The 21,644-nt window shown below is 44.8% G+C and overlaps 1 protein-coding gene across 5 annotated transcripts in view; it reads left to right on the forward strand.

The window, feature by feature from the left end:
- The window catches only part of CASQ2 (calsequestrin 2), a 65,794-nt gene that overhangs the window by 24,183 nt on the left and 19,967 nt on the right, over positions 1-21,644 (forward strand). For 3 of the 5 annotated variants that reach the window (XR_014844395.1, XR_014844392.1, XM_021089995.2), the window contains exons 3-7: positions 2,061-2,161; positions 3,648-3,759; positions 10,070-10,143; positions 17,018-17,148; positions 18,546-18,591. Coding sequence is in view for 1 of the 5 variants with exons in the window: in XM_021089995.2 (XP_020945654.2) it covers positions 2,061-2,161; positions 3,648-3,759; positions 10,070-10,143; positions 17,018-17,148; positions 18,546-18,591 (464 nt within the window). In the remaining 4 variants the exon portion in view is untranslated. Of the gene's footprint in view, positions 1-2,060; positions 2,162-3,647; positions 3,760-10,069; positions 10,144-17,017; positions 17,149-18,545; positions 19,059-21,644 lie in introns of all 5 variants that reach the window. The other 2 variants (XR_014844393.1, XR_014844394.1) reach the window with 2 other exon arrangements.

Raw genomic sequence — 21,644 nt, forward strand, 5'->3', positions numbered from 1 at the left:
TAAGAATGTCTGCAGTCTCTCCTTCCCTGGAGACAAATTAAGAAATTTTTTTTTCTTTTTTTTTTTTTTTTTTTTTGCCTTGGACAGGGGGGCAGTGTGTGTTCAGCTCTTTCCCTAATCAACAGCAAGTTAACTAGTTCGATTCAGCAGCCTCTTCATTCCCTAGTCTGCTCCTTTCCCAATGTTTTAGTGCAAAGTTGAATTTGATCACATTTTCAGTAAGTTTAGTTAGAGGGAAATAGGAGTGTTCTAGCAATCTAAATATTCAGAGAGGACAAGCTGGGCAGGCATTCCTAAGACTGCAACGGTGGATATTCTCCCAGTGGAGGTTCTGATGGGGCTTTAAATGTCTAAATGAACTTTTATCTGAGTTCAGCCGGAGGCAGTGGGGCAGGTTCCTTCTGACTATTCGGTCCTTGGAGTTCACAGGACATTTGTATTTTGTGAACCTGCTCCTTGATCTCCGTGTCCATTTTCACTCACCTGAGTTTGGTTTCCTAACTGGTTTCACTCAGAGCCAAATTCAAGGGCAGGGCACGGGCGGATGTACCCTGTGGCAGCCTTTGTGATGGATCACTGTCGGCTTCAGGGATGCCTGGCACGTTGCTCCTGTAGATTTATAAATGGTGCTCCATGGTGTGCCAGGGGTTCTTCACATGTGCCCTGGGACACCACAGGCAGTGGGCCAGCCTCCCTTTCCCTAGAGGTTCTGCAGAAGAGTTCATTTGCAGGAAGCATCCTTTAGCTAATAGAGAGTTTGAAAACAATTAATCTAAAGTATTAAGGATGCCATGCACTTGGACTAAATGCCAGCCTCAGCTTTTTAGCATTCCTGGGGGGAAATGCAGTTCTCTGGCAAGCATTTGCGAAAGGACACAGCATTATGCCACGAGCGATGGAGGGTAGAAAAGAAGAGGCAGAACCTGCCCGGGGAGCACTCTCAGCACAGTGGGAAAAGAAGAGGTGCAGAATTCAGCTACAATAGAAAAGAAAGCTGATCCTTCTGGCTGCAAACATTTCTGGGATGCCCAACGTGTCCCGGCTCTGTGCACAACGCTGGGACACCAAGAGGACAAGGGCCCTACCTCTAGAGAGGGCTCACCGATACTGAGTACCTGTTCAGGGGGCCCAGGGGAGACCCAAAATGGCCAGAGAGATTAGAGTGGCCTTCTTTGGAAAGGTGGGTTGTAAGCTGAGACCCAAAAGAGTTGACCAAGATGGGCGGGAGGGTGGAGGTCCCTTCAGGCCCAGGGAGAACTTCTGTGCCCAGAACCACGCGCTGTGACTTTTCCTTTATGTCCCTTTTCACATAAGCTCTTGGGCAAAAAGCCAAGGGAGCTGCACAGGAACGAGGAGAGCGGTTCTTGAGGGAGCACAGGTCTGTCCAAGGGAGAATGTAAAGGGTGGGGCTGGCACTAGGTTGTGGAGGGGCTTGAATGCCAGGCTAAGGAGCCAGGTGGGCAGTGGGCATGCAACCTTTTGGTAAGGAGAATGGGGTCAGCAACATTTTTGGAAAATTGAAGCAGTGGTGGAGTAGAGAATAGATTTTTCAAATAAAGTCCAGGTGGAATCATTGGATCTTTTTTTTTGGGGGGGGGGGTCTCTTCATCTTTTTAGGGCCGCACCATGGCATATGGAGGTTCCCAGGCTAGGGGTCTAATTGGAGCTGTTGCCACTGGTCTAAACCACAGCCACAGCAACAGCAACACAGGATCCGAGCCACATCTGCGACCTACACCACAGCTCACAGCAACGCCAGATCCCCAACCCACTGAGTAAGGCCAGGGATTGAACCTGCAAACTCATGGTTCCTAGTCCGATGCGTTAACCACTGAGCCATGATGGGAACTCCAGAATCATTGGTTCTTAACATTTCAATTTGAGTTTCCACCCTGGGAGCCCTTCAGCGGTGTGGTTTCAAGGGAACTGATTATAGGGTTAATGCTAATTCCACTGATCCTGACCTATGTCACCAGGGACCCTGAGCCAGAACTTGGCCAACAAGATGGCTCTTCTTACATCGGGATGACTTTATTTGGGGAACTCTTTGTTTCTTTTAGGTTTTAATGAAGAAGGAAGCCTGTATATCCTTAAGGGCGATCGTACAATTGAGTTTGATGGCGAATTTGCAGCCGATGTCTTGGTGGAGTTTCTCCTGGATGTAAGCATTTATGCACAGTAGCCCTGCATGGAGCTGTCTGGGTGCAAATACAGGGCGGGGAGTAAAACTGCAAAGAACAGAGAAGCTAGATTACCTGACTTGGTCTAAGAAAGATTTCCCAAGCGTCATGAAAAACTAAAGAGTGCCTATGTCACAGTGATATTTACATCTACTGGGGAGCTGACCCTTAGACCAACTGTTGTTTTATTAGGGACCAGAGGGTTACAGATCAGGACTATGTAGTAGTACGATGTTAATTCTCTTAGCAATTATAAACACATACCCCGTGGGTCCCAGGCTTCTGGAGAAGCGTGTAGGAAAGAGAAGCGGATAATCACCCAAAGATGGAGGAGGGAGAAGAGTAAAAATCTGCTGACTCACCCTCAGGTGGAACCTTCAAGAGGCAGGGTTCATGAGCCCCCCAATAAATTACTCCCTCTCAGCCATGGACATGCAAATCCTTTGGGTGCATGAGCTCAGGCCAACAGAGGAACAAACACTACGAAAATATTCTTTCCATAGATAAGCTTACACTCTGAAAAAGATCTGTGAAGTCAAGTTCTTTTGAACACAGATGCCTGTACAGATAACATCAATACTGATGATTCCTTATGGACCAGCTAGTACACAGTGGCCTACTGCCTTTTCCTCCACTGCCTCAAAAATCCAGAGAGAGTCAGGAGTAAGTTGAAGGTCACCTCCCACCAAAAAGTGCCCATAGACTCTGCTTGGCCCTCTCACTGACCCACACCTGCAAGCCCTAAAAAAGGTGAAGAAGACAACAGAACAAGTCTGAGCTCACATGGCCCTGCCCTGAATCTATCAGTTCAGATGGGGGGGGGGGGCGCTTTGGTTGAAATAACAGAAACCAGACCTTCAATTCAACTATCTAAAACAATAAGCAACATGATTCCATTTATGCGGGTCCATCACGTTGCTTACTATTCAGGGTAGTGAGGGCAGATTTTAGACTCGATAAGATCAGGGCTCTCGCTCCATTCTTCCCTATAAATCACACACAATGCTTTTTTGGGTGTGTTGGCTTTATCCTCAAGCTGACTGTTCTCAAGTTGGTTGTAAGATAGCCCGAAGCAGGAGGTGATCCATCACACTTCCTCATTCATAGCCAATGAGGGGGGAAAATCTGGCCTCCCATTTCTCTCTTATAAGGAAAGCAGAACTTTCCCCAGGGCTTCAGCTGATCTACCCTGAAGAGTCATTGGCCAGAATTAGGTTGCATGCCCTTCCTGGATCAACAACCAGCAAGAGTTGCCCCGAGACCAGCTGGCCCACCCTTGAGTTTAGGTCAGTTCCTCGGAAGGTACTGCTGCTGCGCTCACTGGGGAAGGTAGGATGGATCCTTAGGCACCAGCACCAAGTCCACTACTTCCCTCCAAAGCACCTGCACACGTGCCTGATTTCCCCACTGGGGAGGGAAAAGTTCTCTTATGTGAACATCTTCTGTGTTGTGTCTGTGACCTTCCAGCTCATTGAAGACCCAGTGGAGATCATCAATAGCAAACTGGAAGTCCAAGCTTTTGAGCGCATCGAGGACCACATCAAACTCATAGGCTTTTTCAAGAGTGAGGACTCAGAATGTAAGTTGGTTGTCAACCCCTGCCTCTCATTCTAAAGGTGACTTTTCCAACAAGGTGTGTTAGATTATCCAGAAAGAGGATGAGCCATCAGCACATCCTGTGCTGGGTAGAACAGAGGGAGAACCTTCCTTGCACCCTGTGCAATAGGACATGTGCAGAAATAATGCCAAACAGGCAGGGGAGCTAAAAGAACATGAAGAACATAACATGTTCTCTGGCTTTGAAGTGGAGCATGTTTGACAGAGGAAGTAAAAGCCCTGCCCCCACTGTTTCCACCTGCCCACCAATCTGTGGGATTCTCTCCCCAGATGGGGCAGAGAGGGGGCTGTCTCTCTGACATTGGCAGCTCCTGTGGTCAGCAACTGGAGAGCTTCTGAGTCACTTGGATGGCATTAGAGGAAAATTTGGGTAGGGATGGGCTTGGCAGCTGCAGCATAATATGAAAATTGCTGGCCAATGCCCCCTGACCACCAAGGCTGCCTGCAAGTGCCCAGCCACACCCTGGGGTGCATTCCCTTTGAAAGTTTTGTGGCCAGGGTTTGGGTGGGCAGAGGAACATATCGGAGCATCGCCACAACCCACACGGTGTAGTGAGTCAGGAAGAGAAGGAACCAGGAAGGCCAACTACTTGAGAACAATTTTTAAACTGCGTTAGCAGCGTGGGCTCTACAGTTAAGCCTTAAACTGGTGTCTCAGCCTTGGAGGGAGAGGAAGTGTTAGAGGGGGTGGGCATAACTGTGAAAGACAATCTGGTACCATTAGTATGTGGAGGAGTTGCAAATAAGGGCCGCTCCTGATATTTCTGGAAACTCCAAAATATTTTGAAATTATTTGTGAAGCTGTTTCCGTACCCTGCCTGCCAACTGGCATCCTTCGTCATCTCATCGACAACCCACCTCTTTTCTCTCTCCCATGACCCAACTTCACTGTCTTCTCCTTTGCAACATAAAAGCCTCTGTTCACCCTCCCGAAGGGTGTGTTGGAGGAAGCCAGGGAGTTTCAACCCAGTTCTTCTGCAGGTGACTTTATTTCAGTTTTCACCTCTCTATATAGGTGCTGACTACACTGGCGAGCTTCTGTCAGCCCCGTTCTACTTCCTCTTCTTCATTCCATTTCCTTCTGTTTCTCTTTATCCTTGTCTTCCCCTCTCCCTCCACTCAACTGTTTCCATTCATGTCCATGCTTCCTCCATTCAGCTCAAGGTAGCAGATAAGGAGGGAGCCAAGGCCAAGACTGGGATAAAAACTGGGATCTTCCAGTTTCTACTTCCCCCAACCCTAAACAAATAACACTAACAGCTCCATTTAACTAACAAATAGCCTATGCCGGGGCCCATGCTAGGCACTTTCTGTAGGCACCTTAATGTCATTTTCACAACTCACCTGTACTGTAGTTACCAGTATTATCAACATTTTAATGATGAGGAAGATAGTCTAACACCCCATCTCACACAGGTAGGAAGTAAAGGAAGAGGCAAGATTTACATTCCAGAAATCTGACTTTAGAACACATACACTTAACCATTGGGCTGTACTTTCAAAACTTTATGATTTTGTTGGGTCATGGCACACCCAAAATATGACCAGCACATAGGGGTAAACTGGAGGAGATTTATTTAGGCTTAGCAAAAAAACAAAACAAAACAAAAACACATTTTTAAACTTTCTTAAACAATAATAATAATAATAGACAAAATAATAGGAAAGATATCAAATACTACATTGCATAAAACTTGCAAGTAAAATACTTTTAGATGTTTGGATGAGCATCTTGTGATTGCTTCTAAGAATATGGCTTTTGATACTAGGTTTTATGCTTGAAATAACAACACACAGTTCCTGATCAAGGTTTTAAATGATCTCTTCAAACTCTTGATAGTCAACCTTGACCAGATATTTTGCTGGCATATGTGGATAGTGGCAAATGACAAGACAACATTCACTGCTTTTTGTTTGATTGTTGAACCATCTTTTCTTGCCATTGAACAGAATGTAGGTTATCTAATCTCTAAATTGTCATTCAAGGATGTGAGCATTCTTTCCATCTAACAAATACCACTTTTCAATGAAAAATGTAATGTTAATATTTCTTAAAATTTGATTAGATTTCAAATCCAATTGAGCTTTTTCATACCATATATTTCAAAATAATAATGAAGCATTTTGTTGGGAATATGTGATTATTGCTCTACTGGTCTTTGTGTGTGGGGGCCGCACCCTCGGCATATGGAGGTTCCCAGGCTTGGGGTTGAATCGGAACTATGGCTGCTGGCCTACGCCACAGCCACAGCCACAGCAACACCAGATCTGAGCCCCATCTGCGATCTACACTGCAGCTCACAGCAATGCTGGGTGCTTTAACCCACTGAGCAAGGCCAGGGATTGAACCCGCCTCATGGATACTAGTCGGGTCCCTTAACCACTGAACCACAATGGGAACTCCTCTATCTACTTCTTTAAATGTTTCATTGCCAGCAACTTATTTTGGTTCTCCTTGCAGAACAAAGAATGTCACTCCAAACATTTCAGAGTTCCTTTCTAACTGGCACTGTTAACTAATGTCTAAAGACTCATCAATCTATGTGACTGTTTTGATATGATTATCTTCTGTTTTGGGGTTAAAACAACAAAAAGGAACAAAGGCCCCTCCCAAAAAAAGGAAGAATAAGAAAAACACCTATTTTTGTTCTGCACATGTCTAAGCTTTAAAATAGTTAAACCTTTTTTCCCTTGAGATGGAAATTTTGGGTTAAGGACTCAGCATGATTTGCAGTGTGGTACAATTTCTTATTTTGATGCTTCCACACAAACATAACATTTAGGCCGAGGAAAAGAAAAATCGTCAGTGGAGAGAAATCTAATCATATTATAATTAGTGACATGCCTAATTAGTGACATGTTTTTGGACTATTTTATCTGGCAAATATGATGACTTCCCAGCAAGTCCATTATTATGGGAAAATAAAATAATTTTACGAATAAAGTTTAAACAAAAAGAATTTAGAAAATTATAAGCTTTTATGGCTTCAGAAATTAGCTTTTTAAATAAATAATGTTACCTGCATTTTAAGACTAGGATAAATATCAAAAGTTAAGCATCGAGTAAGCATTTAAATGTTAAATTTTATTTAATTTGATATAGCAATTACGTAAAATTGATAAAATATAACTTTTGTATGATCAAAATTATTTTGAAACGTTGGCTTTCTGAAGCCATAATGCCCACAGTCCCCTTTAGGGAATTAATTAATTAAATGATATCCAATTATTATTTTTGACAGAAATATTTTTTAATTTATGAAAACAAACAATAATACATTATAAAAATCCATCAAGGGTCAGACTGGATAATTGTTAATACTTACAGGCACTAGGAAAAAAAAAAGAAAGAAGTAGAAAGAAAGGAGAGTAGAGAGAAAAGAAGCAAAGAAGGATGGGATAAATTGAATAATTCAAAAAATTAAGAAAATCGGTTTGTGCTCTTTAGGAATACCTAGTACCAGATTTTACTAATAATACTGATTCTGATGATTGTTTAACTAATAATAAACAAATAGCAATCATACATTCCATTGATGTTAGTAGAAGACTAGGAAAATTAGACTAAGTTTAAATCAAAAGAAAAAATTCAACATGTTATAGAGTCCCACAAACCAAAAACATCACTGAGGCAAACAAACTTGGACTAAAGTAACAATTACACCAAGAAGATTCAGTGGGAAAATCAGAAGAGCAGTCTGGCAAAGCTCTCTCTAGCTATGATGCTTGCTAAATCTCAGGCAGAAAATAATTGTTACCGAAATGAAAAGTTTAGAGAGGGAGCCATTGCTTTAAAATAGAACACTAACTACCATAAGATTTTGAATGGTTGTAGAAAAGATCTAGAAAGATTTATCACCATAAAAATTTTATGTCTCTCAAGCCCCCTGTGACACACTTGTGGCCATCACACACAGTCTGAAAGCATGTGATATTCTACTAGGCATCCTTGTTTCTATGTCGTTTCTTGCCTTTCAAAAGAGGCCAAGGTCAGTGAGGGGGGAAGCTAGGATTTGGTAAGGCGCCCAGGGAAGCAGTTGTTGAGAATCCTGTATTTCTGGTGTAGTTTGAGGGTGGCTGGTCAGGGCAGTTTAATGGCACAGAAGACACTGGCTTGGCAAATGATCCCAAGCTTTTCTATATTGCAAGAGCAATGGAGAGACAGTGGAGAAATTGGAAGGATTTGAAACATAGGTAGACTGGAATGGTCTTGGGAGAGAAGGATGCTGAAGAGTTTGCGTACCAAATTAGAAAGGACCTAGAAGAACTGGGAGGTTACATCTCCCAAGGAGGTTGGGCATGAAGGTCCATCTCCAGCTTGAGCATGCAGTTATGGATGCCAGTATTGAGAGAGCATGATAAGAACTTCGTGGAGGAATTCAGCTGATGGTTAAGAATGTTAAGCTGGAGAAAATGTAGAGCTAAAGGGTCAATATTCAGTAAACCCAGAGGAAAGGGGAAGAAAGACAAGGCAATGCTAAGACACATCTGCAGTCAGCCAGAGGTTGAAGGCTGGATGTTCAGGAGTCCACTCCAGAAGGGGAAAGAGGCATCAAGGTAACTGCAGAGTCAGACTGGGAAGAGCCAGGAGGGAGATGGTCAGCATCAAAACAGGACATGAGGGCAGGAAAAACCTAGGGATCACATGAGCTCGAACAGAGCAGAAGACTAGACGAGATTTCCTGTAAGACAGCTGCTGTTTGGGTGAGGCTAAAGGCTCACCCATAGTTTGAAGCACCAATCTGGGAATTACCTTGTTCTACTCGTCTTCATCTTAAAAAGGATGGAGACAGGCTCCTCAAGTGAAGAAGGGATCTCTCCGGACACAAGTCAAGGCCATTCTTCCTATCAGGATAGCGGTTCATGAAGGTGGGGAGAGGTTCATCAGGAACAAGAGGTGAAGGAAGGCGGTGGGGACCAAGGATTCTGATGGAATCCACTGCTGCTTAGACAGATGTAAAACAATTTAGATATGGGTGTAACCACCCACTTTCTACACTTTCCCACTTTTTCTCTATTCATTCTCCAAAGCTCCCACTCACCTTCTTCCCCTCCCCCAATCCTCTATCCCAACTCTCAAGTTTTATGATATGTACTCTGATGACCCAACTACTTTTATGAGAAGTGAGTGTCTGTAAATGTGTATCAGTTTGTACAGCTCTTCTTGTAAAATTGTCAGCCCCTGTCTCATCTGGGCTTACTGCCCTTTCCTCTATTCCAGCAACTATCACATTTCATTGTCGTTCTTTAAGGGTCCATAACCCTCCTTGGCTGTGAGCCTTTGAGATTAGCGCCCTCGTCTTACTCATCCTGGTGTCTCCTGAGCCAGCATCATTCGTGAATTGTTTTTGATTGAATATTAGAGAAGTCTGTGTGCTTCTGGGATTATAGCTACAGCTTACGCCTCTGATGATTAAGGGATATGAAATTCTACAGAATGGAAAAAAGTTAATCTTGTTAAGAATGAATCATAGGATCACTGACTCGCAGGATTACAGACTTTATGCAAAACCATCACCACCACCACCATTCCCATCTCATATCAGACTGGAATATGAATGTCTTTCCCAAGTAGTAACTGTCTAGGTGGAGTGAGGCACAATCTGGCCACATGCATGTGGTTCATGCTTATCTTGACAAGTTTAAATTCAAGTTTGGGGCCAGAGTGAAGCATGGGCTCGGTTAATTTTAAGACATCTTCACAGAACGTTGTAAATCAACTATAATAAAAATTTTTTTTAAATTTTAAGTCATCCTCTCAAGGAATCAGAATGAAAACAAGAAAATTTGAAAAAGAGGGAAAGAAAAACCTGGATTTACCCCAAAATGTACTCCTGCTGAGAAGTTTAAAATTCTTCTGCAGTGTCATTTTTTGATTGAGTTGCTTTGCAAACCAAGTGGGCTTCTTCTTACTTAACACTCATTTATATGGTGGGCTGTATTCTCTTTAGAGGGCACATGTATAACTAGCAGTGGGTCTGAATGGAAAAACTTCTTTTGTTTTTTCTCTCCCTGGTCCTCTCTCAGTTTCCTTCGTTTTCGCCTTTCTGTCACCCAATTTCCTAAAACACATAAAAGTGTGATAAAGAGTTCTCCTCTTGGGTGATTGGATGCCAGTCAATCCAAATTCCTTGGCATTTCAACAGGAGCAAATAATACCAACTATCCAATGAGAATTAATTGGCTTCCCACTTTACATTATTTTAAAAGAGAGACTTCCGGTACAGTATGCATCTTGAAAATGTTTCTCTCTTTCATCTTTTTCCTCTTAGATTACAAGGCTTTTGAAGAGGCAGCTGAACACTTCCAGCCTTACATCAAATTTTTTGCTACCTTTGACAAAGGGGTAAGTACCTCAGAAACCCTAATTTGAGCACAAGAATGAAAGTTTGAACTTTCCACCACTTTTCTTTTCCCAACATTAAGCATCCTTCATCCATTGACACTTTCTCCAGAAGCATTAGAAATATGGCAGTAAATTATCACTGAATAAGAGATGAACACACGATGATAAATTCAGAGGATGTAGGGTATTTCTGAAAATATCCAATAAAGAGAGATGAACCTCTCTTTTTCACCTTCAACACTAAGAATGGGAAGTGTGTGAGCCCAGAGTGTGCAGGGACACTGGACACAGCTTCCTTTTTGCTTAGGGCCATCCTCTCCCTTCCTGGAGTTGCCTCCTTCCCCTTTTCTGGGTTTAGGGTTGGGGATGGAGTGGGGAGGAGCACTGACCATCCAAAGCCCTGGTGCTTCAGAAAGCTACCTACATCCTCAGGAGATGTCGCTGGTGTGCTTGTTTACAATTGAATGGATCTATATTTTCTGGATGTGGCAACTGCTTTTATAAGCCAAAGAACAATAGAGGTAGAGGGACCTTGACTCACTGAGTGAGGTTGGGTCTACTGTGGTCTAACTACCCTCACTGTGGCTCCAGTTACTACTAAAATGGCTATGTATTGAATGTTTTCTGTGTGTTGGGCACAGTTTTATATATTGCATCTATACTATTTTTTTTTCTTGGTCTTTTGTCTTTTTAGGGCTGTACCCTTGGCATATGGAGGTTCCCAAGCTAGGGGTCTAATCAAGCTATAGTTGCCAGTCTATATCACAGTCACAGCAATGCTGGATCCAAGCCGCATCTGCAAGCTACACCACAGCTCATGGCAATGCCAGATGCTTAACCCACCGAGCAAGGCCAGGGATCGAACTCGCAACCTCATGGTTCCTAGTCAGATTCGTTTCCGCTGCGCCACAACGGGAACTCCTATACTATTTCTAATCCTTTAAACAACTCTGAAAAGTAAAAAACAAAATAATAACAACAAAACAAACAGACAAACCCTCTTCCCAGAGAGAGAGAGAGAGAAAAAAAAAAAAAAAAAGAGTTAGAAAAGTTAAGGAGTATGCAAGGTCTCCAGAGAATTAATAGTAGGGTAGTGCTGAGGTCACGGTTTAGGACAATCTGTACCCCAAACCCACACCATTACATAGAAGACTCTGGACCTGGCCTTGAGATTCAGGGGGCACACCTACATATCCACACTCACACTCCCATCCACACAACACACACATAACACACACACAGCACCCACACCCATCTAACACATACAGTACACAACCACGTAACATAAACACAACATACACCTCCTCAGTCACCCTCACATCCGCACATATATAAACACTCCCAATACACACATTCAAACTCACTTCCACAGCACTCCCTCACATATAACTAAAAGCCCTAAATCACAGTATTGTACTAGAGCACATAAACCTAGGACAAACTAGGTCCTGATCAAATTCAAGTGGTAAAATTTAAAAGTGAAAAATGTAAAAGTTATTCCCCCTATGGCATAAAGCAGCGGATGAGCAGTGCCCCTGGGCTTTGATACCGTGGGGAGTTCAAGTTCTCTGTGAAGAACAAGAGGAAGCCTGCAGGTGCTGAAGCAAGGAAGGAGTATAATGAAAAGAGACTGCATGAAATAGATATACATAACCACTGCCATGGCTGTGGCCCCAGTCTACAAACCTATAATCCAGAAGAGAGCTTTCTAATCTCTGTGATATAATCTAAACTTGAAGAGAGTTGACCCTAAATTGGTTGGGTTAGAGTTGGGAGAGAGCTTGAGCAAGAATATCAAAAAGAGTAATAACCATCCTTTATGAAGTACTTTTGATGTGCTGGGCTTTGTGCTAAGAGCTTTACATAGGTTTTCTCGTTAATCCTCTCAACACCCCTGTAAAAGAGGGATTAGAATCCTCAATCTACAGAGGATGAAACCAAGGTACCAAGAGATGGAGTGATTTGTTCACGGTCACTCAGTGAGTGCGTAGGTCAGCCAGACTTCAAGGTCAATGCCCTGTATGACTGTGCTCCAGAGGAAGAAGCAGTACACGTCAAATGCTTAGCTGACCTCCGGCACATAGTGACCACTCAGTAAACGTTAGCAAGCATGGCTGTTAAGAAGAGGCAGTCATCTAAGCCCAGGAGGCTGGGGGTTGGGAGGGGATATTAGTAGAGAAGGGGAGGTCCAGAGAAGCCTAAAGTAAATCCATCGCTGATGTGTGGTTATGATGGGCCAGGAGTAAATTCTTACCCAGGTGACTCCTGGGTAAGAATTCATCCGAGGGAAGAGAGAGCCAGGCATGTGTGGCCAAGCAGGAAAGCCTGTGTTCTTAGAAGAGAGGTTCAACACTGAGGTCAGGGGAGGGACTGTTTTCAGAGGTGCCTCCCAGTCCAACCATATGGCTTTACATCTGTGGCCCAGGAAGAAGGCGAGGCTATAATTAAAAACTCAGAAGGCTCTTCACTAAAAACTCTGTGAGACACTGAGTCATCAGTGCCTTCATTCATGTGGACTTGTGGGATTTCATAACATTTACAAAGAGAAAGACACCCTCTCTCCCCCTCGACATTGAACACAGTTGCACTAAGCGGACTTGATGATGCATTTGGGACTTGAGAACTTGCCCTCATCAGTTGGGGAGCGGGGGAAAATGGTGGGGTCCAGAAGGCATGGCTGCGTCCAGTCCAAGCCTCAGCGGCGGCCAGCAGGGGGTGCTGGAGCAAGGAGAGGTGGGTGGAAGGACCTGTTTGGGAGACACATGCTGGGGAACCCAGAGGGACCTGGGAAAAGGGAGGTGCTTTGTGGAAGCTGAAGTCAGGAGAGGCAAGGGCCCAGGAAGCACAGTACAGTCCTAATCATGGAAAAACAACTGGCTGGTGTCGAAATGGCAGGAGGACCTGGCCACTGTTGAGATAAAGGAGAGGAAGACGAGAGAAAACACAACAATAACTGAAGATTGGGTGTCTCTGCTTCAAGACAGCAACGACTGTACAGCTATGAAAACATTAGGAAATCTTGGAAGAAGAATCTCCTGAGGAACATAAGAGGGCGAGATGAGTCCTCATTTCTACAAGTTGAGAAGACCTTCCGCTGGGTGGAGTTTTCATTTATTCACTCATTTGCTCACTTAGCACATATGTATTGAGTGCCTTTTTTGTGCCAAGCACTCTTCCAGATGCCAGGGATGCAACACTGGAGCAGAAAAGTTGCCTGTCCTTATGGAATTGAGAGTTTACGCTATGGGGCTGGGGAAGAAGATGGGAAGACAGAAAGTAAACAAACCAATAAATACCTTATATTAAATATATGAGTTGGAGAACTGTAAAGAGAATGAAATATCCGGGCTGCTGATGTAGATTTGGGAGTTTAGTAGTTTCTAACCACTGTCCATGTTTGTAGGCCCTGAAGTGCTTTTATTTATTTTTTTTAATTTAATTTTATTTTTTTCTTTTTAGGGCCACACCCATGGCACATGGAGGTTCCCAGGCTAGGGGTCGAATCAGAGCTACCGCTGCTGGCCTACGCTACAACACAGCAACACAGGATCTGAGCTGCGTCTGCCACCTGCACCACAGCTCATGGAAACACCCAATCCTTAACCCGCTGAGCAAGGCCAGGGATCAAACCCACAAGCTCGTGGTTCCTAGCCAGATTCGCTTCTGCTGCACCACAAGGGGAACTCCCCAACGTGCTTTTAAAAGCATGGATTCTTGGGCCTCACACCTGGAAATTTGGGTTTTTTAGGGTTGTGACCAGGCCCTAAAATGTGCATTTTCTAAAAGCTCCCTGGGAGAGTTTACTTGGCATGAAGGTTTGGGACTAACATCTATGGATCTTGATCCTGTGCAAGGGCCCACCCCCTCTGAAACAAGTGGAACAAGAGGGAGTCAGAGGGCCAAGGACGGTGTCCACTCTATGGCACTTTACAGCCTGAAAAACGTCAGTTCCAAGTATCCCATGCCACCTCCCACTGCCCTGTTCTTTTCCTGAAGTGAACCGTGAGAAGCAAAATCATTTTCTGAACCGCACTAGACCAAAAGAAGCTGTGATTCTCTAAACAAAGTTGGTGGAGAAGACATTGAGAAGATCTAAATTCATTGCTTTGGTTTCATCTGCAACAACTGAAATGGCTTAAGAACTTGTAGAAGAAATATCTGTCAGCAAAATTCATACACATGCAAATTTCAGAAAAGTGGCCATTGTACTCTGTAATTTTATCTTTGACAAACCAAACTCAAATGCCACTAATTTTTTTCTTTCTTTTTTTTTTTTTTTTTTTTTTTTTTTTTTTGTCTTTTATTGCTATTTCTTGGGCCGCTCCCGCGGCATATGGAGGTTCCCAGGCTAGGGGTCGAATCGGAGCTGTAGCCGCCAGCCTACACCACAGTCACAGCAACACCAGATCCAAGGCGTGTCTGCGACCTACACCACAGCTCATGGCAATGCCGGATCCTTAACCCACTGAGAAAGGCCAGGGATCAAACCCACAACCTCATGGTTCCCAGTCAGATTCATTTCTGCTGTGCCATGACAGGAACTCCTAAGTTTTTTTTAAGCACAAACGAATTCATTATATAGACAACATCAGCTACTAATAATAAAATCCATTCTAATTTCATTGTACCCTCCATGAAGCAGGTCTGGGTCCCTTGGATCCAGAAGGCCCCACTAAATACTTACTGAATAAATGAATGAATCAGTGCCTCAGTCAATCAAATCTCCTTCCGTCTTTACCACCCAAGACACGATTAAAAGAATGGGAAAAAAAAGGACTCTCTGAGATTCAAGGTGAGGAAGCTACAGTGGGGATATGGATACAGTGAGCAGGCCTCGGGAAATGTTTGCTCAGGTCCAAGGCTTCATTTTAGGAACAGCATAATCCCACTTTACATTCTTGGTCTTAACGTTAGAGACACACACGCGCACACACGCACACTCACACACACGGGTGTATCTACCCTGCCTACCTCAGTGGAGGTTCTGCTGAGCTCCTTTCCGCCTTCATTCTAGCACACGATGCGGGGGATGAACTGGTGTTACAGGAGAAACAAGGAAACCTCCACTGTGACATGCGCAGGGCCAAGGTCACATTTAAAGGACATAAATTCCCTCTTGTCCAGTGTCCAGGAGACGGTAATTTTCAAATGAAAGAAGAATTGGAATGGAGGCAAACTGGTAGTTTAGAACGCTTCACTGGACAAATTGCAGACTCACATTGTGCCTCGGGTTCATCATTTGTGAAAATCAGCATAATAATAGTTCTGACCTCATACAATCAAAGTGGGGTTTCAGAAAGTAATCAACTTAAAACACTCTGCCACAGCGCCTGGCACGTAGTAAGCACGCCATGTGCCTGCTATTATTAGTTTTTGTTCATCCGGTCCCTTCCCACTTCTTAAAAGCACAGTTTCCTGGCACCTACAATAAGCAGTTCATGAACTCAGAAAACCAGAATCCAATGTCATTTTCCAGCCCATCCTATCATGGGCCCAGCTTTGCGATGAAGTGTGCATAAACCCAAATAGTGGTTGTATGGCTGCTGTTTCCTCCACTTTCCCCAACTACACTGTCCAGCCCATCATCCACACCCCATCCCACCCCTCGGAAGCGGGGAAAAGGCAAGGAAAGACCCCACACCTTCTTGTCTCTGAAAACAAAATCAACATGACCATAAAAATCTCTTTGACTGACTGTGGCTCCTAACACAGCCTGTTTTCTTTAGCTCTGGGTAGGATTCTGATATTTCTTTCCCTTAGGTATCGTTTGGAATAGAGGGACCTGGAATTAATAGCAATTGATGACTAAAGCCATAGGAATACCAACTGTTTGCTCCGAATGGACCTCCTTGTGTTGCTGCTTATGTAACACCCAGCTCCTCCCTCTCCCCAGTTAGTCACGGCTGCCCGGGGCCTCTGCACCGTGGGTTACCACCACAGGGCGTCAGCTCTTAGGCAATTCCTCTTTAGTTTCAAGGGAACCACTGTTCATCCCTGTGCTTTCTCGGACCACAGCTCTGAACCAGAAAAGAATGGCATTTGGTTTTCTACAGAGCATTGCACATTCCAGGCCTCTCAAATCATTTCACAAAAGGAGATGTGAGTTCAGCAGCTCTGCAGGCGAACACAGCAACCATTCTGCTCTGACCGGACGGTGCGGCCACGTTGATCAAGAGAGCAGATGGCTTCGGGGCTGTGGGCTGGCTCCCCATGCTTTTTCTCTGGTACAGGGTGAGCCACTCATCCTAGCTAGTTGGGTACTATCCTGGTGTTAGCACTGGACCCTGGGAAACCTCTCCACCCTGGACAAACCAGGATGGTGGGTCACCTTCTAACTGGTAACCAACCAGGCTGTTCCCATAGCCTGAGAAACTATCAAACAAGCCCAGGACTCAGGGACAGCCCTGGGGCCAATGCTTCAACCAAAACAGCAATTAGAGTTTATGAGCTGATGGAGGTCAGATTAATGGGCTGGCCTCTGATTCCAAGTACCTGTATGCTTTAAATGGTTTCCATCAATTGCCTGTTCTCTCAGAATTGGTTCAATTAGACCCATACATCCCAGGACACTGAACATGATCCATTGACATTCGCTTCCTCCTCCAGCCCCTGGCAAATACCATAAAGTGGTTGTGAGTGTGGAATTAAATTTCCCACCTTCCTTTTTGATGGCTCTCTGCCCCGATTGGACCTCATTTGCCAGATAGGTTTTTTTTTTTCTTATCTGTCCTTTGATCACAAAAGGAGATGGGTCTGGCCAGGCCTTGAGTGACAAGTTCCTATCATTTCAACACACAGACTCGTAGCCGGACAACCCACTGCTACTCTAGGCCAGTGTTCAAGGCAACAACTGTCTTGTTTCTAACTGTTACAGGTTGCAAAGAAATTGTCCTTGAAGATGAACGAGGTTGACTTCTACGAGCCGTTTATGGAAGAGCCCATTGTCATCCCTGACAAACCTTACATGGAAGAGGAGATTGTGGAGTTTGTGAAGGAGCATCAAAGGTGCCTCAGATGGCATGCAGGGGAGGTGGGGGCTGGGGGGGGCGGGTAACAAGAGCCTGGGGGCTGAAGAAGCCATTCAGTCCTGCCATCTCAGACGCCTGAGGGCGACAACCAGGAGTGAGTATCCCAGCAGAACTGAACTCACTGTGGCTCTGCTGGTCATTGGTCCGCGGCGGGCATTTTCTGACTATGGATCTACACTTGCCAGCAAGCTCAGCCCACTTTGTCACAGGGAGGAAGGCACCGTACACAGCAAGGTGTCGGTACGGTGATAGCCATGCTAGTGATTTAGTGACAGCCTCCTAAAGTAGGTGCTTCTGGAAGCTACTTTCCCTAATCTTCAACAGTAGGCGGTAATTATTATTATCCTAACTGTACAGATCAAGGAACTGGGCGCGGGGTAGTCAGGTCACTTAGCCCGGGATGCACAGGTTATGCACAGAACTTCTGGGAGAGGAATATTTGATCCCACTAGCTCTAGCATAGATCAGCATCCTCTTTCTGTAAAGGGCCAGATAATAAATAGTTCAAGTTTTGAAGGCCAGATGGTGCCTGTTGCAGATATTCAATTCTGCCCTGGAGTGTGCAAGCCATCATAGGCCGTACGTAAACAAATGGGTTTATATATGAGTTTACAAATAGACGTTTATTTCTAAAGATAGGAGCCCTGGGCTGGATGTGGCCCATCAGCTGTAGTTAGCCAACCCCAGCTCTTGAAAGAGGGACTATCCTGGAACAGGGAGCACAGGGGTGGGTTCACCGCCCCACCCACCCACACACCCCTCGCCCCTCCCCAAGCTCCCATTTGCTCATTGAACCTGAAACTCCATCTTTCCATCACCTGGTCGGCCTTCGTCCCTACACAGAAGCAGCACTTGGAGGAAATTTCGACATGCCTAACACTATTTGCCAACCTTCAAAAAGAAATGAAACCGCGAGCAAAATAGAGATCCGACCTGTTCCTTCAAATGTCCCTAAAGGGCTTTGGATGGGTGACCCTGGTGACAAAGCAACAGTAATTCTGGGCTGTTTTCTGTCCTGGGTCTCTTCAGTCTGGGTTCTCAGGAGAGGCACCTGTCCATGAGGAGGGAAATGGCTTGTTGGCCTGGGTGTGACCTGACCCTGTGCCCTCTGACCCCTTATCTGTAACTGACTTCATAATCCTTGGATCAAAAGGGTCTCGGGAAAGGCTGTGAGCTTTGGGCCCAGCTGTGCACGAGACATCACAGGGCTGAGCTGCTCGGTCTCGTTAGGGGAGAAACAAGCACATAGGGCCCTTTACACTCTTGAAAGTGAACCAACATCTCGCCTTACATTTCACTGCGCTGAGGCTTTGCTGTCGGCAGCGGTCATCCCTACTCAAGGAAGCTCATCTTTTTGTTTGTTTGTCTTTTCAGACCCACTCTACGTCGCCTGCGCCCAGAAGATATGTTTGAAACATGGGTAAGAAAGTGGCAAACTCTTTCCGCCTTGTACCTTCCCCAAGAGGCATACACTCTGAGTTCCAAAACCCACATCGTCTTATTTGCCTGCGGTAGATGTCGGCATGGTAGCAGCCCACTTCTCGTGGGCGGGGCCGTGGGCAAAATTACTGTCTCTCTGGGTTCATTTCCTACAGTGACTGCTGGCTTTCATTCCCTGGCTACCAGTGATCCAAGGTCACACAGCGCAAGGAACTCAGACCATGAGTTTCATACAGACTTGGGCTCAATTCCAGAATCTGGAACTTAGTAGTTGCATTAAGTCACGTGGTCTTTCTGCACCTTAACTTCTCTAAAATCAGGCTTTTGGGGAGTTCCCATCGTGGCACAGCGGAAATGAATCCGACTAGGAACCATGAGGTTGCAGGCTTGATCCCTGGCCTCGCTCAGTGGGTTAAGGATCCGGCATTGCCGTGAGCTGTGGTGTAGGTTTCAGACGTGGCTCGGATCTGGCATTGCTGTGGCTCTGGCATAGGCCGGCGGCTACAGCTTCAATTAGACCCCTAGCCTGGGAACCTCCATGTGGCATGGGTGCGGCCTTAAGAAGACAAAAATAAATAAATAAATAAATAAATTAAAATAAAATCAGGCGTTTTGTAAGGATAGACGGTGTGAGGAACCCAGAACATGGTAGGTATTCAATTAAAGCATGGTAGCTGTTTTTCTAACCATCAGCTCAAGACACTGGAAAGCACTGAGTCAGATTTTCTGCTAGGTCTGTGTCATAGACAACAGGTAAGGCTGTCAAATTGTATTATAAAAAGGGTCTTGGAAATACACCTCCAACTCCACCCCGGCTTTACACGAAATTCTGTAAACATGAACAACTAACGTCTGGGGAGCATTTTTCAAAGTATGTCCTGCACCCCTTTACTTGGCTCTCTCAGCAGTTCTAGAGAGTGATATAAAACAAATAGTAGTTTAGCTTCGCGGGGAAACTGACAATCATACAGGTGAAAGTAGTCACTCAAGGATATATAGCGAATAAGCCCTAGATCTTAGGACTTGAATTTAGACCATCTGGAGCCCGATCTCACATTTTCTTCCTTTCCTCGCGTGGGCCACATCCTCATAAGGCAACATTTTGGCAGAGAGTGGGAGAAGGAGGAGGGGATTAACGTGGAAGTATGTATTTACAAATTCTCTCGTGCAGTGTCTAAAGTAACAGAGGAGCAGAACTTGGGGTAACTTGACACTTTCTGTTTTACTGGCATGTAGCTTCTTTGGCCGTTTGAAGGTAGAACAAACATTTCACACCGAACACAAATAATCCAGTCTAGGACAGTGCATTATTTAAGAACAGCACAGCCCCAACATATTTCCCCAACATTTAAACCTTTCAAAAGTTTAATCTTTAGGAGGTCTTGTCATTACACGTAAAAATAACAAAAGGAGCATAACAGTGCTTTTAAAATAATATTCCTTTTTAAAGTATTTTCATGTCAATAAAATAATTTCAGACCTATTGGAAACAGTATAATGAATTCCATGAATGTCTTTACCCAGATTCCCCAAATGTTAACATTTTACCACCTTTGCTTTATCGTGTGCTCTTGATAGAGACACAGGTTTTTGTTTTTCGGGTTTTTTTTCTGAACTGTTTGAGAGTATGTGACAGACCCAACTCCCCTTTGCTACTAAATACTTCAGAAGTTTTCTGAAAGCAAGAACCTTCTCCTACATAATCACAGTCCCCTCAACAAAATCAGGAAATTAACACTAATACAAGTCTCCTCCCTCATCTACGGACTTCATTCAAATTGACCAGTTGTCACTAATGTCCTTTATGGCAAGAGAAAACATTTATCTTTGTTCTGGCCCTGGATCGAATGCTTGTGTTGGGGTGTTATGTTTCTTTAGTTGTCTTTAATCTGGAATAGGTTGTTGGTCTTTCTTTGTCTTTCGTGACGCAAGGTACCAATTTACAGTGAGAATGATAGTTACTGCTCTGCGCTGCTCTGCCTTTATCTTTACTTCTTTTTATTTTGTTCATGCCTAGAGAGAAGTCTCAATTATCTAGTCTCCCAGAAGGGGGAGACGGCAAAATTGTAGAAGCCTTCTCTCCAGCCTTTCATCACTGACACAGCAGTATCACAGCCCAAATCACCACCATAGTGAGGGGTGTCCTGCCCCCCGCCACCTCTCTCGCTCTCTCTCTCTTTTTTTTAATGGCTGTACTCACAACATATAGAAGTTCCCACGCTAGGCACTGAAACCAAGCCACAGCTGCAACCTACGCCACAGCCGCAGCAAGTCTGGATCCTTTAATGCACTGTGCTTAGCCAGGGATTGCACTAGCGCTTCACTGCTACCTGAGCCACTGCAGTCGGATTCTTAACCCACTGTGCCACAGCAGGAACTCCCTGCCCCTCCTTCTGATCAGACACCCCTAGACTCCCACACAGCCCTGCAGAAATGCTCCCTCTGCCATATCGGAAGCAGATGTTCAGAAAGAACGTTCGCTGTTTGGCTTCACTGGAACCTATTCTCTGATTTCTTTTCACGTAATGACTAGGCTACAGCTTTTGCTGTACCATAAAATGACAGTGATGGCTCATATTTTCCACGTTATTATATAGTCAAGTGTTTGCTGATTGGGAAAGGGGTATGTATTGAACTTAACTGGGTAGAGAAAAGGGCAGCAAGGCTTGCTTACTCCTTTTCAGCACCCCATCAAGGAATGCCCACATGAATTCCCCAGAAGCCCCAGTCAGACCCAGCCAGCCCCTCATCCAAATCTCCAACTAGGGAGGGAGGGCAGGACAGGCCGCCCGGGATCATCTTCACATGCTGAAAAAGGAAAAGCAGAAGCCAGCCTGCCAGGAGGCTCTCTGGGGAGCCGCTGCCTAGCCCCACCCCAACCCCAGAGCCCACCCCCAGAGCAGCCTCTCCATGGGCTACTTGGCCACAGCAAATTAAACCACACATGATGGGGAAAAAGTGACCAGTTCAGGAACTTAAAATCTCCCTCTTCAACACCCGTGTCCTTAGACATTGCAAGATATTTAAATAAAA

Source organism: Sus scrofa, chromosome 4 (assembly GCF_054392235.1).
Source record: "Sus scrofa isolate SSC_HxYL_T2T_F1_AM1 chromosome 4, Sscrofa_HxYL_maternal_Yorkshire_Landrace_v2.0, whole genome shotgun sequence".
NCBI classification, from domain to species: Eukaryota; Metazoa; Chordata; class Mammalia; order Artiodactyla; family Suidae; genus Sus; species Sus scrofa.